This window comes from Rhinoraja longicauda, chromosome 4, assembly GCF_053455715.1.
Source record: "Rhinoraja longicauda isolate Sanriku21f chromosome 4, sRhiLon1.1, whole genome shotgun sequence".
NCBI classification, from domain to species: domain Eukaryota; kingdom Metazoa; phylum Chordata; class Chondrichthyes; order Rajiformes; family Arhynchobatidae; genus Rhinoraja; species Rhinoraja longicauda.
In genome coordinates this window covers 29,671,978-29,687,638 of record NC_135956.1, presented here as the reverse complement: position 1 = coordinate 29,687,638, position 15,661 = coordinate 29,671,978, and the positions used below count along the sequence as shown (strand labels likewise).

Here is a 15,661-nt window from a genome sequence, read left to right as displayed (position 1 = left end):
CATTAGCAGGTAGACGGGATCCAATACAGTGGAGAAGCTTGACATGAATGCCATCAAGTTCAGTTGACAGGATCGGCAGAAGCATGGCAGGGAGTGAGCAATGATGATTGGATTAAATTGCATTTATTTGAATGCTGGAGGCCTGATGGATAAAGTGGATCAACTCAGATCATAGATGGGTACATGCAAGTGGGATGATATAGCCATTGTGGAAATCTGGCTCAGGGAGGGGTAGGACTGGCAGCTTCGTATTCCATGATACAGGTGTTGCAGGTGAGATAAAGGTGGGGTAAAAGAGGAGATGGGAGTTGTTTTATTGATTAAGAAGAACATTACGATACTGAGAGTTCAAGATTTGCACGTTCCTGTGGGACGAGAATCCAAAGAGATTTTATAATTGTATTATGGGGAAAAGGATAATTAGAGGAAGAATGGGGCATCTCCGGTTGATTTCTATGTGTGAAGCCACATGAGATGAGCAAGATCCTCGATGAATATTTCTCCTCTGTTTTTAACATGGAGTAACATATGATGAACAGTGAATTTGGGACAGTTAATGGAGATGTCTTGGATAGTCCAGATTGCAGTCAAGAAGATGCTGGGTATCCTAAGAAGGATGAAGGTAGATAAATCTCCTGAGTTTGATCAGATATACCCAAGGGCATTTTGGAAGCTGGAGGATAAATTGCAGTTACATGAATCATCGTTAGACATAGGCGAGGTGCCGGAAGACTGGCAGGTGAATAATGAAGTGTCTCTATTTAAAAAAATACGGCCAAGAAAAACCTGGCGACTGTAGACCATTGAGTCAAGCATCAGTGTTAGGAAAGTTACTGGAATGGAATCATGCGCATGACACTGATACTAATGTTATATGTAACGTGTTAGATACGTCAAAGCTGAGTAAAAACATATTTTTAGGATAAGGCTTTTGCTGTTAATTTGGAGAGTGCTCACGGCTAAGCTTTCTGATATAGAAAAGAATCATACCATCTACTATTTCATTACATTGTGACACATCTTGCTGTACCTGTTCTTCAAAGTTGAAGTGCAAATTTATCCTTAGTCACATGGCTAAATGAAAAGTCTACAGAGATTGCCATTTAGCTCAAAGGCATTTAGAATTCGGTCAGAATCCTAGTAAATCATGGTCATGTATATCTGTGGTGGCTTGGGTATCAAAAAATCCTAATGCAGAAGTCTGCATCTTCCTGCTACCTCCCTCATTTCCCCCTTAATTCCTCACCACGTTGTAGGAACAGATTTATACAATGAGTTTAGTTTAGTTTTGAGATATAATGCGAAAAAAGGCCCTTCGCCCCACCTATTCTGTGCCGACCAGCAATCCCCGTACACTAACACTAACACTACGGACAACTTACAATCATAGAATCATAGAGTCATAGAGCCATACAGTGTGGAAACAGGCCCTTTGGCCCAACAATGTCCCAGCAACACTAGTCCCACCTGCCTGCGCTTGGTCCATATCCCTCCAAACCTGTCCTATTCATGTACCTGTCTAACTGTTTCTTAACCGTTGGGATAGTTCCAACCTCAACTACCTCTTCTGGCAGCTTGTTCCATACACACCCTTTGTGAGAAAAAGTTACCCCTCCGATTCCTATTAAATCTTTTCCCATTCACCTTGAACCTATGTCCTCTGGTCCTCGGTTACCCTGCTCTGGGCATGAGATTCTGTGCATCTACCCGATCTATTCCTTTCATGATTTTATACACCTCTATAAGAACACCCCTCATCCCCTGCGCTCCAAGGAATAGAGTCCGAGCCTACACAACCTCTCCCTATAGCTCAGACCTTCTAGTCCTGGCAACATCCTCGTAAATCTTCTCTGAACCCTTTCAAGCATGACAATATATTTCCTATAACATGGTGCCCAGAACTGAACACAATAATCTAAATGCGGTCTCACCAATGTCTTATACAAAGGCAACATGACCTCCCAACTTCTATGTAGGAAAATAACTGCAGATGCTGGTACAAATCGAAGGTATCACAAAATGCTGGAGTAACTCAGCAGGTCAGGCAGCATCTAGGAGAGAAGGAATGGGTGACGTTTCGGGTCGAGACCCTTCTTCAGACTGATGTCGGGGGGGGCAGGACAAAGAAAGGATATAGGTGGAGACAGGAAGACAGTGGGAGAACTGGGAAGGGGGAGGGGAAGAGAGGAATAGAGGAACTATCTAAAGTTAGAGAAGTCAATGTTCATACCGCTGGGCTGTAAGCTGCCCAAGCGAAATATGAGGTGCTGTTCCTCCAATTTCCGGTGGGCCTCACTATGACACTGGAGGAGGCCCATGACAGAAAGGGCAGACTGGGAGTGGGAGGGGGAGTTAAAGTGCTCAGCCACCGGGATATCAGGTTGATTAAGGCTGACTGAGCGAAGGTGTTGAGCGAAACGATCGCCGAGCCTGCGTTTGGTCTCGCCGATGTAGAGAAATTGACAACTGGAACTTCTATACTTAATTCTCTGACTGATGAAGGCCAATGTGCCAAAAGCCTTTTTAACCACCTTATCTACCTGCGGAAGGTGGAATCAAGGAACTATGCACCTGCACTCCTAGATCACTCCTAGATCACTCCTAGATCACTCTGCTCTACAACATTCCCCAGAGGCCTACATTCACTGTGTAGGTCCTGCACTTGTTAGACGTACCAAAATGTAACACCTCACATTTCTCTGTATTAAATTCCATCAACAATTCCTCAGCCCACCTGGCCAATCGATCAAGATCCTGCTGCAATTTTTCACAATGCAAAACCACCCACTTTTGTATCATCAGCAAACTTGCTAATCTTGCCCTGTATGTTCTCATCTAAGTAATTGATGTAGATGACAAACAATAACGGGCCCAGCATCGAACCGTGACGCACACCACTAGTCACAGACCTCCAGTCCGAGAAGCAACCTTCCACTATCACCCTCTGCTTCCTTCCATGAAGCCAATTTGTTATCCATTCAGCTATCTCTCCTTGGATCCCATGCAATCTAACCTTCCAGAGCAGCCTACCATGCGGAACCTTGTCGAATGGCTTACTAAAATCCATGTACACAACATCTACAGCTCTGCCCTCATCGACATTTTTGGTTACGTCTTCAAAAAATTCAATCAGATTTGTGAGACATGACATCCCACGTACAAAACCATGTTGACTATCCACAATCAGCCCTTGCCTGTCCAAATGCCTGTATAACCTATCCCTCGGAATACTCTCTAGTAACTTTCCAACTACAGATGTTAAGCTACAAACCTGTATGTCTTTGGAGTGTGGGAGCCAACCAGAGGACCCACATAGTCACGGGGAGAACCTACAAATACCGTACAGACGGCACCTGTGGTCAGGATCGAACCCGGGTCTCTGGTGCTGTAAGGCAACACCTCTACTACCATGCCGTCCATCATACATACATTAGCTTAAGAAAAATGAAGAGCCTTTCAACTGTCTGTGGTCACTTGTGTATATAGAAACATAGAAAATAGGTGCAGGAGTTGGCTATTCGGCCCTTCGAGCCATGATCATGGCTAATCTTCCAAACTCAGTACCCCGTTCCTGCATTTTCCCCATATCCCTTGATTCCATTAGCCCTAAGAGCTAAATCTAACTCTCTCTTGAAAACATCCAGTGAATTAGCCTCTGTGGCGGAGAATTCCACAGATTCCCAACTCTCTGGGTGAAAAAGTTTGTCCTCATGTCAGCCCTAAATGGCCTACCCCTTATTCTTAAACCGTGACCCCTGGTTCTGGACTCCCCCAACATAGGGAACATTTTTCTTGCATCTAGCCTGTCTAATCCCTTAACAGTTTTATATGTTTCTATAAGATCCCCTGTCATCCTTCTAAATTCCAGTGAATACAAGCCCAGTTAACCCATTCTTTCATCATATGACAGTCCCGCCATCCCGGTAATTAACCTGGTGAACCTACTCCCTCAACAGCAAGAATGTCCTTCCTCAGATTAGGAGTAAATTTTTCTTCAGTCTCAAGGTATGATGTAGTCATTTTAATTTTCAAATAAAAATCTGCATGGCAGCTTAAAATGTATTTTATTTCTATTCAGTGACTTAGTGGCACTCGGTACTAATATATGATGACTTACTGTAAATAGAGTAAAGGATGAGATTCAGTGTCATGATGTGTAATATATAAATATTATTCATGCATGTAATACCTGAATGTAGGGCTGTCCACTTGATGTTGAATGTTTTTAATTCTCTCTTATTTTCACACTTTAATGGTTATTGTTCATAAATGAATATTTTTGTTTGACACAGATAGGAAAGGAGCACTTGGGCCTAAAGGCAGTCACAGAAATCCTTCAGGAAATTCAATACAAGGTAAGCTATAAATCATTTTTCTCGAGAAGGAACAAAAATATCCGATGGATGACTCGACATCCTTATAAGTAAGATAAAGGAAACTAGCAAAGGCAGCTCAGTTTTACATGCATATGATGGGGACAAGGTAAGCCGGATAAAATTGGGTAAACAAAAAAAAAACATAAAGCAAGTTAACACAATAAAAATGTAGCTTGTACTATTTGGGTCACGTAGCCTTCTGCTGCCTAGAGAAAAAGCACATCTCATTGGCACTGCTTTGACGACAGTAGCTTCACTTCCTCTAATGGACATAATTGCAAACTCGCTTGTTCAGTGATTTGTTCTTGCACGAATCACTAGGCATGATGAAGCAGTGACAGGGGCTCAGCCACATGGGGAACTGATAAGATTGTTGTTTCCCATGCAGCATTACAGTTGGACAATCTAATTTCCACTAAAATGACGGAAGACATGCCAGAAAGGAAATGAATCTGTTGCACATACATACTATGATGCTTTCCTTTTCCCATGGATATCCTCAGTGCTTTGCAATGAAATATACATTTATGAGGTCTAATCACCTTTCTAATGGAAAAGATGTGGCATTCAATTTGTGCACAGTTATCTCCAAAAACTGAGAAATGGGTGTGCATCCATGTGGGGCATGGGGTAAGGAGGGGAGAGTGGATGTTTATTGGTTAGTTATCTAAAATTGGAGAATTTAATTTAATGTACAGCCATCTGCCAAATATATACTCCCTCATCTGTATCCACCTATCACTTGCCAGACTTTTCCCTGCCCCAAAAACTCTTCAAGCATTCTCTTCCCCACTGCCCCCATTAAAATCAGTCTGAAGAAGGGTCCGACCCAAAACATTGATCATCTATTTCTGCATAGATGCTACCTGACCCGCTGAGTTACGCCAGAACGTTGTTTATCTTTGTGATGGAGCTTAACTGGTTATCAAATGTTATTTTTCTTTTTTGTGACCAAGATACTAAAAATCAAGCTAGTTTCTTCCCTGCAAGTTCACCACTGGGAGATCACACATACGCTTTCTGTTGAGCACAAAATCTACCCATTAATGCCCATCACATCTAGGCAATTAAAAGTTTATTTTTTATTTGCCTTTGTTCTGTTTTTTTAAATGTAAGGTGGATGTACCTCAGTAACTGAGATTTTATTAAGGCTGTAAAGAGGGCGAATGGGCTTTGTTGAATTGGGTGTTCCTATCTGTATCAGGAGTGTAAGTGAAATGCATATCAAGCAAATAGGTGAACATCTTGTTAATGAGGGACTGGCCAGTTACTGTTCTTGGCAACAATGTTATTCAGAATATCTCCTTGGTCTTAGCTGTAGGTGGTCTTCACTTAGATGCCAGTATCATGCATGTGGTTTTTAATGATGTTCCCAAGCTCTGGAAAGTTGAACTATAAGATATCCTAATGTTAGCCAGGCACGTTAGCATAGCTTCAAAAAGAATTTGTCCCTTCATTATTTTTCTTCCTCAGTGTGTGTGCTTTACTGCATCTCATACTGACCAGTTCTGTCCTGGACTTTCTTCATTGCTAGAGTGAGGATATACGCAAGCTGGAGGAACAGCACCATGTATTCCGCTTGGGTAGCTTACAACCCAACGGTATGAACATTGAATTCTCCAATTTTACGTAACCTCTAATTCTCCCCAGACCTTGATACTTTCCTCCCTCTGGCTTCACAATCCACAACTCTTCACCTTCTGTTCTTATCTCTGGCCTTTGTTCCAACCATCTACTTATCAATAAACCTCCTTAACTATGTTGATCCATTGCCTGCCACATTTTATCCTGCCTCTCCCCTTTTCCAGGTTTCTTCCCCCCCCCCTCCCCATCCACACACAATCAGACTGAAGAAGGGTCTCAACCCGAAACGTCACCTATCCAGAGATGCTGCCTGACCTGCTTAGTTAGTCTTGCACTTTGTGTCCTTTTGTGCATTAACCAGCAATCAGCAGTTTTTTTTGTTTCTACGTGAGGAATAAGTGATCTCTATCCCAGATGAAACTAACATCTTTCGGAGAGGAAGAGGTGAAAATTGTTTTTTGGAGAGGGGGGAGGGGAGTGCATTCATTATGAGAATTATTCGGTCATATTAAAACAAATTTTATGGATTAATTTTTTAAACGCTGTTCAGTGAGGGAATGTGTATGAAATTATATGGATTTGCTTCCAAATGTTAGTTGTGAATTGGAAACTATTGTTTAAATGTTTGTGTTAGCTTGAAACAAGGTTAAAATTGATACAAAACCATCAGCGAGGAAATCATTATTTTTCACTGAGAGTTTTTGGTTAACTTAAATGGAATTGAATTTCAAAAGTGGATAGGTATATTGAACCCTTGCCTCATCACGCCTTCAGCACTAGCAACTGTGGATGAATTTCTGGAAATATATCTTCATTTGACTACTGTGTGAATTTTTTTCATGCGAGTGTATAATTTTTATTTGTGGCCATAAATAATTTTTTATTATTATTTAGGGAAAATTGAAAACCATGCCATGCTTTAATCCTAATACATTACTTCCTGGTAAGTTTATCTTTATAATATTTAAAATATAATTAAAAGTAATAAAGAATCAGGTGGAACAATTTGTGCAAAGAATGTCTTCAATTTCTCTCGTTTTGTCAATCCTTTAGATCCACTCCTTCGGGATTACTGGGTGTATGAAGGCTCTCTGACTATCCCTCCGTGCAGTGAAAACGTAGCTTGGATACTATTCCGATACCCTTTAACCATCTCTCAGCTGCAGGTATTCAATGAAGCACAAAATCTGCCTTTCTGGAGCATTATCTTTTAAGTAAAGGTTACAGTCTTGGAAGTCTACCACCTGCACAGATTCAAAGCAAAGGTCAAAGATGAGTGTAGTTGACTCAAATCACATTTTTTCTAAGCTGGTCAACTGCAGTTATGTGACCATTTAGATCAATCAAAAAATAAATGCCACATTGTGTGTTTTCTACTTTAGCTAGTGAATGTCATTGTTTGAAGTTGTGTAATGAGACATTGTCTATATCCTAAATTTTAGCCACAAATTAGAAATATGGCTCTTTAAATTTTACCCATCTATGGTTGAATTAAACAATCAAATTATCTTGACACATGCATGCAGCTCATCCTAATCATTTTAGGATTAGAGAGAATTTGTATGAATTAACACCTTTACAACTTAAATGTTTTTCTGATGCTGTATGGACAATGAAACATTGTGTAGTTACTTTAAGGATATAGGAATTAAGTGAAACAACTCTTGTGCAAAACAAGGCCCTATAACATCTGTGACACAGTGACCCGCTAACATGTTACTGATGTTAGTTTGCAACGCCATTGATATTGAGCAATGGGATATTTCTAGCTCGCCTGACTATTGCAGATTTAAAAAAAAACTAAACTCATAGAGCTAAATAGCAAGGAAGTGGCCCTGCAGCCCAGTGACCATGCCAACCAAGTTGCCTGGCCAAGCTAGTGCCATTTGCCTGTGACTAGCCCATATCCCTCTAAACTTTTTCTGTCCATGTACCTGTCCAAGTGTCTTTTTTTAATGTTGTAATTGTACCCACCTCTACCACTTCCTCTGGCAGCTCGTTCCATATGGACACCACCCTCTGTTTTAAACAAAGTTGTCCCGTGTTAAATCATTCCCCTCTCAGTATAAACCTATGCCTTCTTATTTTAGATTTCCCTATCTTTAGGAAAAGGCTGTGATTATTCACCTTGTCTAAGTCCCTCATGATTTTTAAGATCATCCCTAAACCTTTTAAGATCACCTCTTAGCCTCCTACACTTCAAGGATAAAGTTCCTGGCTTATCCAGCCTTTCTTTATAACTCACTCCTTCTCTTCCGGTAATATCCTTGAATGTTTTTGCAGCCTTTCTAGTTTATATCCTTCCTATAGCAGGGCAACCAGAACTGCAGAAGTACTCTAAATGTTAACTTTTACCAGCATCTTGTATCACGAGGTACCAATACTGTACTCAATGCCCTGATTGAGGAAGGTAAGCATGCTAAATGATATCTTCAATAACCTATCCACTTGTGTTGTCCTTTCATGGATCAATGTACGTGCACCACTTTCTGTTCTGCAACAATCCCTGTGACGCTACCATTTACCATGCTAATCTGCCCTGGTTTGTCTTACCAAAATGTAACACCTTGCATTGATCTGAATTAAACCACATGAGTCATACTTCAACCCATTGACCTACTTGATCAAGATCTGCATAAATAACCTTCTTCACTGTTCAATGTATCACCAATTTTGGGTGTCATCTTGAAACTTACAATCCATGCCACCCACATTCTCAAATAACTAATTAATATAAATGAAAAGCAGTGTCCTGGTACTCCCAATGGCACACCACTCGTTACTGAAAAAGAACCCTCTACTTTCACCACCCTGTGTCCTACCTTTAATTCTGTATCCAAGTGGCTAGCTCACCCTGAATCATTTGGAAGATCTAACCTTCCAAACTAGCTGACCATGAAGTTACTTGTCAAAGACCTTGCTAAAGTTCATATGGACAACGTCAACCACACCACCCACATCAATCTTCTTGTCAGCACTTCAAAAAAACTAAGATTGGTGAGACATAATTCCCACGCATAAAGCCATGCTGACTATCTTTAATCAGTCCTTGCCTTTACAAATGCATATGGATCCTGATTGTCAAAATCCACTCCGATAATTTGCTTACCACTGATGCAAGGTTTCCATTTTGATGGCTTTCATTAAAAACCTTGACAATAATGAACTCTGAAATCCAACAGAATAAAAAAAACAAATAGTGAATAGTTCCATCCAACCTTGTCAATGTCAATGAATTTGACATTGAGCCCATAATATTTCATTGGTGAAGGTTCTTATCATAGAAAAATTTAAAATGAATTTTACTCATCCTTTCATACAATTTCTGTTTAGCAGATCAGTGTTTCAACTCCATACCAACAAAAACAAAATGTATTCAGGTCAATTTTAGCTCAAAGCATAATTTATTTTCATGAGAAATGCATTGATTAGTTACTCTGCTGGCAAGAGGTCTTTAACACATTGAGGTAGATTGCTCTGGCCTGTGGCTCAGAAGTGTGTAATGAGCTAGATGCAGGCACGTCTGACTCCTTGCTCCACTCCATGAGTCGCTGTGTTGCAGGCTGGGTAGATTTCTTATCTGGTTCCTCTCCTTACACCAGTTCTAGTTGGTGAATTCAATCATTCATTCATTAAAGGTAAGTTTTGTGCTTTTTCTTAATCATTGTATTTAAAAATAAATAAGTTGCTTAATGTTTGCATATAGTATTTTAATTTTAATCAGTTACTCAGAATTAGAGGACATTCTTTTAGGAAGTTGATGGTGAGAAATTTCTTTAGTCAGGGTGGTGAATCTGTGGAATTCTTTGCCACAGAAGGCTGTGGAGGCCAAGTCTGTGGATATTTTCAAGGCGGAGATAGATTCTTGATTAGTACAGGTGTCAAAGGTTATGGGGAGAAGGCAGGAGAATGGGGTTAGGAGGGAGAGATAGATCAGCCATGATTGAGTGGTGTAGACTTGATGGGCCGAATGGCCTAATTCTACTCCTATCACTAATGACATGACTTAAATCAATTTCAACTGTTTTAAATGTCTTTGATAACTGACATCAGAAACCAGGCCATTGACAGCACAAGCTGTCAGAGCGATAGTGGGAACAGGATCTTGAAATGCTTTGTGTAGGAAGGAACTACAGATGCTGGTTTTAACCGAAGATAGACACAAAATGTTAGAGTAACTCCACGGGACAGGCAGCATCTCTGGGGAGAAGGAATGGGCGACATTTTGGGTCGAGACCCTTCTTCAGACTGGTCAGGGGAGAGGGAAACAATCTCTCGTTTGGGTATGGGGAGAACGGGGTACTGATTGAGAATGATCAGCCATGATCACATTGAATGGTGGTGCTGGCTCGAAGGGCCGAATGGCCTACTCCTGTACCTATTGTCTATTGTCTATTGTCTATTGACTATTCTAAAGAAGGGTCTTGACCCTAAGTGCCACTCATTCCTTCTCTGCAGAGATGCTGCCTGTCCCGCTGAGTTACTCCAGCATTTTGTGTCTATCTTAATGCTTTGCTTGCAGGACAGATGCAGAATTGAGGCCTTGGTCATTGGCTATAGTCATAACATTATTGTGCATTTGGAAGGATAGCATTGGGTTGGTCAATGTGAGTGGGGGTTACCTCAAACTATCCATCCTTTATCAAGCAAGCAAACCTTTCCTTTTTTGGAAAGGTATTATGGCAGTAACCCAGATATATTACCTATCGTGCTATTCCCATTCTAAGCACTTTTTTTAAAAACAATAGTTTAGATAAAGCAAAAATAAATGCAGGTAATAAATTCCATATTTTTATGAAAATTGAAAATGTGGATCTTGTATTGTGATCTGAAAATTGCTTGGTGCTCTGGCTGCTGATCCAGTGTAATTTAATATAGACAACTGTTATCTTAATGTATTGTCAGTAAAACATTGTGCAGTAAGATACTGCCTCCAAACGACACGGGAATGAACCATTGGATGCCAATAAGGAATTCTTGAAAATTTTTAACGGTGAACAAAAATGTTTAAAGCATTTGCTATAATTTAGACATTCTAAATTCCCAGAATGTTATAATGGAACACTTCTTACTGTCGGGCAATGTGACTTTCATTGTTATTTGAAAAAAAAGGCTAATTTTATTATTGTACACTCATACATTTTTTTTAAATGACCTATCTGATTGATAATCCTGTCTCTTTATTTTTAAAGAAGGAATTCATGGGGCAGAGTAACACAGTGGCTGCATAATAGGACTTGTATGCAGAGGCCTGAACTGATGTTGCCAGCAACCAAGTTCAAATCCCACCATTTACATTCAGTTAATAACTAACCTGGAAAGTAAAGATAATAGTGAAACTACAGGATTATCTTAACAACCCAACTGGTTCAATAATGCCCTTCACAGAAGGAAGTGTGTTCTCGCTGCAGTCGGCCCTACACATGTTAGCCGATGCATACAATTTAGTTGCCTGTTAATTGCCCTTTGAAATGAATTAACAAGGCAATCACATCAGTGGTACTAAGGTATTCACAACAAATGTTTCCTGACCTTGTCTGCCACCTTCCATCCCAACATTATTGCAGCCATGGAATTGCAGCCTTCACTATTTGCATAAAACACCTCTTGCTTCATGCTGGACAAGAGGAACTGCAAATGCTGGTTTACCAAAAGAGTTGCAAAGTGCTGGAGCAACTCATCGGGTCAGGTAGCACTGGAGAACATGGATAATCAATGTTTTCAGTCATAAGTGATAGGAGGAGAATTAGGCCATTCGGCCCATCAAGTCTACACTGCCATTCAATCATGCCTGATCTCTCTCCCTCCTAACCCCATTCTCCTGCCTTCTCCCCATAACCACTGACACCTGTACTAATCAAGAATCCATCTATCTCTGCCTTAAAAAATCCACTGACTTGGCCTGCACAGCCTTCTGTGGGAAAGAAGTCCACAGATTCACCACCCACTGATTAAAGAAATGTCTCCTCATTTCCTTCCGAAAAGAACGTCCTTTAATTCTGAGGCTATGACCTCCAGTCCTAGACTCTCCACATCCACTCGATATGGAAGCATCCTCTCCACATCCACTCTATCCAAGCCTTTCACTATTCTGTATGTTTCAATGAGGTCCCCCCTCATTCTTCTAAACTCCAGCGAGTACAGGCTCAGTGCTGACAAACTACCATCATATGTTAACCTACTCATTCTTGGGATCATTCTTGTAAACCACCTCTGGACCCTCTCCAGAGCCAGCACATCCTTCCTCAGATATGGTGCCCAAAATTGCTCACAATATTCCAAATATGGCTTTACCAGTGCCTTAAAGAGCCTCACCATTACATCGCTGCTTTTGTACACAAGCCTTCTTGAAATAAATACTAGCATTGAGTTTGCTTTCTTTAATACTGATTCGACTTGCAGATTAACTGTTTGGGAATCCTGTACCAGCACTCCCTAGTCCCTTTGCACCTCCGATTTCTGGATTCTCTCCCCATTTAGAAAATAGCCTATATCTTTATTCCTACTGCCAAAATGCATGACTCCACACTTTTCTACACTATATTCCATCTGCCACTTCTCTGCCCACTCTCCCAACCAGTCTAAGTCCATCTGCAGAGTCCCTGCTTTCTCTACACTACTTACCCCTCCACCTATTTTCGTGTCATCCACAAACTTGGCCATAACACCTTCAATCCCCTCGTCCAAATCATTAATATACTGTACATCGTGGAGTAACCGCCCCTTGCAGAACTCCACTAGTCACTGGCAGCCCATCAGAAAAAGCCCCCTTTATAGCCACTCTATGTGTTCTGCCATCCAGCTAACCTGCTATCCATGCTGGTATCTGCCCTTTGATACTGTGGGCTGTCATCTTCCTTAGCAGCCTAACTTGTGTCACCTTATCAAAGGCTTTCTGAAAATCTAAGTAAACAAAATCTACTGATCTATGGTCAGGACCCTTCTTCAAACTGACTGGAGTGGGAGGGAGAAGGTTTGAAGAGAGGTGGGGGTGGGTGATAGGTGGAAGCAGGTGAGGGATGTGGGGGGGCTGATTAACATATGGTTAATGGTGCAAGCCTTTTTTCTCCTACTGTGTTAGCCACTTTAGATGATGAGCATCAAAATCCAATATCAGAACCAGCAGATGGCATTACTCATGATTATAAGGTCTGAGGACCAATGTCTCTTGGGATCTTCAGTGGTTTAAAAGTATGTGGGCTAATTGCACAAGAGTTCTGTTCCTATTTCCAGTTCTGAACAATTTCTTGTCTGATATTATAGGTAGATAATTATTAATTGAACAGTTGCTTTTTACTAGACATATTGTGCAAAGGGCTTACTTTAATTTTTTTGCCAACTTAAGGAATTTTCCAGAATTCCTTTTTGCTATAATTTGTTGGAATTTTACCTGCCATCAATTAATTTGTATTATACTTTGTTCATGTGATTCTATAATTTAAAAAAAAAATGAAATGCTGAAAATATTCAGGCAGCATCTGAAGGGAGAGAATCAGAAGTAGCATTTCAGGCCAGTGCACTCTTGTCAGACCTCGATACAAATTTACGAATCACTAGAAGTTGCGCATTGGAAAGTGAAGCCATAAATGTGCTGCAAGGGTAGATAATGACCAAGTTAACACTGGTTAAATTTTCACAACCTGAACAACTTGAAGTTGCTATCCAAAGGCACAAGATATGCAAGTTGTGGCCACAGTAATCATTGGCACACAAGATCAGAATATCAGATGTAAAGATATTAATAGCATAACATATTTATTATATGTTTTTTTAGTTTCTTTGCTTCCAATTTCATTCTTTCCAGATAGAAGAGTTTAGAAGGGTACGTTCTCACACAAAGGGAGCAGAACTACATGAAGGATGTGATGGGATTTTAGGAGACAACTTTAGACCAACTCAGCCACTCAGTGACCGAATCATCAGAGCTGCATTCCAATAAAGAATCAGCAATAATATACATAACTGGCTTCAGGTAACCCTCAAACATTTCTGCTTCAAACATGTTATTAATGTTACTCAAAAGAATTTGCTGGAGTCTAGTTGCTACAGGTTTATTTAAGTTTTTGTAGACCTTTAGCTCTGCTGGACAAGTTTGCCACATACAGATATGATTGCCCTTAAATTAGAGATTAGTACACTTCTACTTTTATAATCTATGGTTCTTTTCTGAAACATTGTGAATAAATCGACATTAAAGAAAATCTCAACATCTCTAAACATTGGAGCAAAATTCCTCACAGATTTTCACAGTAAATGTGTTTCCATTTCTTTAAGTTACATGAACATTTTATACAGAACAGGTAAATAGTATACTGTGCTCAATTTTTTCCTTGACTAATGCAGTCCAATGCGATGTTATCCAATTTTAGATGGGTTATTATTATCACTTTTTTTGTATCAAACAAATTGAAGAAAAACTCCAATTATTCCAGTTTTCCATTGGGCATGTTTGTTTTTTAGATTTTTAAAAAAACAGTCTGTTAGTTAATAACATAATTTGATCGACATTCAACTGTAATCATTTTGAGTTTATAATGAAAAGTCCAAGATGTGAAGTACAAGTGACTTAAGGATTTTCAAACTGTGTTTATACAGTTACACATTGAGTTTGTGTGTTTTGTCTTGAAATTGATCTTTGCATTGCAGCCATTCCATTTGAACCAACTTCATGTGCTTGAAATGCTGTATAATGCTGAGGAAATTTAAACTATCTTTAGTTTTATCATTGGGGTTTGAGATGGGCTGGTAGGTCATAAGGTCATGTGATAGGTGTAGAATTAGGCCATTCGGCCCATCATGTCTACTCCACCATTCAGTCATGGCTGATCTATCTCCTTCCTAACCTTATTCTCCTGCCTTCTCCCCATAACCTCTGACTCCTGTATTAATCAAGAATTTATATATATCTGCCTTAAAAAGAGAAAATTAGAAAATAGGTGCAGGAGTAGGCCATTTGGCCCTTCGAGCTGGCACCGCCATTCAATATAATCATGGCTGATCATCCAAAATCAATACCCCAATACCCCAATAGCGACAACTTTAGTCTTCCCTATAAAGCCACAAAGCTTACCGTTTGACGAAGGAAATGGAGCGATATTTCTTTCACGCAGATAACAACAGAAAGATCTTCACGACGTCTCAGTATTGTTAATCATTTATTGTAGCAATAACACAAAGATCATCAATCTGTTTATTAATCTGGTAAGATCTTATTATCTTACTCTCGTTCCTTCGCGACCTGTTACTGCTAAGACCCTATATCTCAGCAGGCTTCCATCGTATGGCTACTAACCCTGTGTTCAGTAGACTCTGCGTTGTCACACTGAAGCATTACGTCAGTGCTGGGCAAATTATACACATAATCTGACCCCGCCCATGGCAACCTCCCAGTCCATATATGTAAACTGGGATAAATTTATCCCAGGACAATCCCCTGGTGTACAAAAATATTACAGCAGGTTACAAAGTAATATGATAATATGCTAAAATAACTAATAAACATAAAATGGTTTCTATACACCAGCCCCTAATTGTTCTAAGTGTATAACGCAACAATTACTAATAAACATTAAAAGGAGCCATAAAAAATGCATTACATAATCAAAAGGCATGCACTATATATTGACATCTAATCTACTATAGTGATTCTTCAATCTTCATGGTCAACAGTCTTTGCTGTACTCGGGTATCAGCTTCCAGGA

At 40.0% G+C, this 15,661-nt stretch overlaps 1 protein-coding gene across 2 annotated transcripts in view; it reads left to right on the top strand.

Moving 5' to 3' along the window:
- ca8 (carbonic anhydrase VIII) overlaps positions 1-15,661 on the top strand; it is a 90,403-nt gene that overhangs the window by 56,483 nt on the left and 18,259 nt on the right. For both annotated transcript variants that reach the window (XM_078398567.1, XM_078398568.1), the window contains exons 6-9: positions 4,293-4,355; positions 6,855-6,903; positions 7,014-7,126; positions 13,765-13,932. In XM_078398567.1, coding sequence (XP_078254693.1) covers positions 4,293-4,355; positions 6,855-6,903; positions 7,014-7,126; positions 13,765-13,899 — 360 coding nt within the window. In that variant the 3' untranslated portion in view covers positions 13,900-13,932. The remainder of the gene's footprint in view (positions 1-4,292; positions 4,356-6,854; positions 6,904-7,013; positions 7,127-13,764; positions 13,933-15,661) is intronic.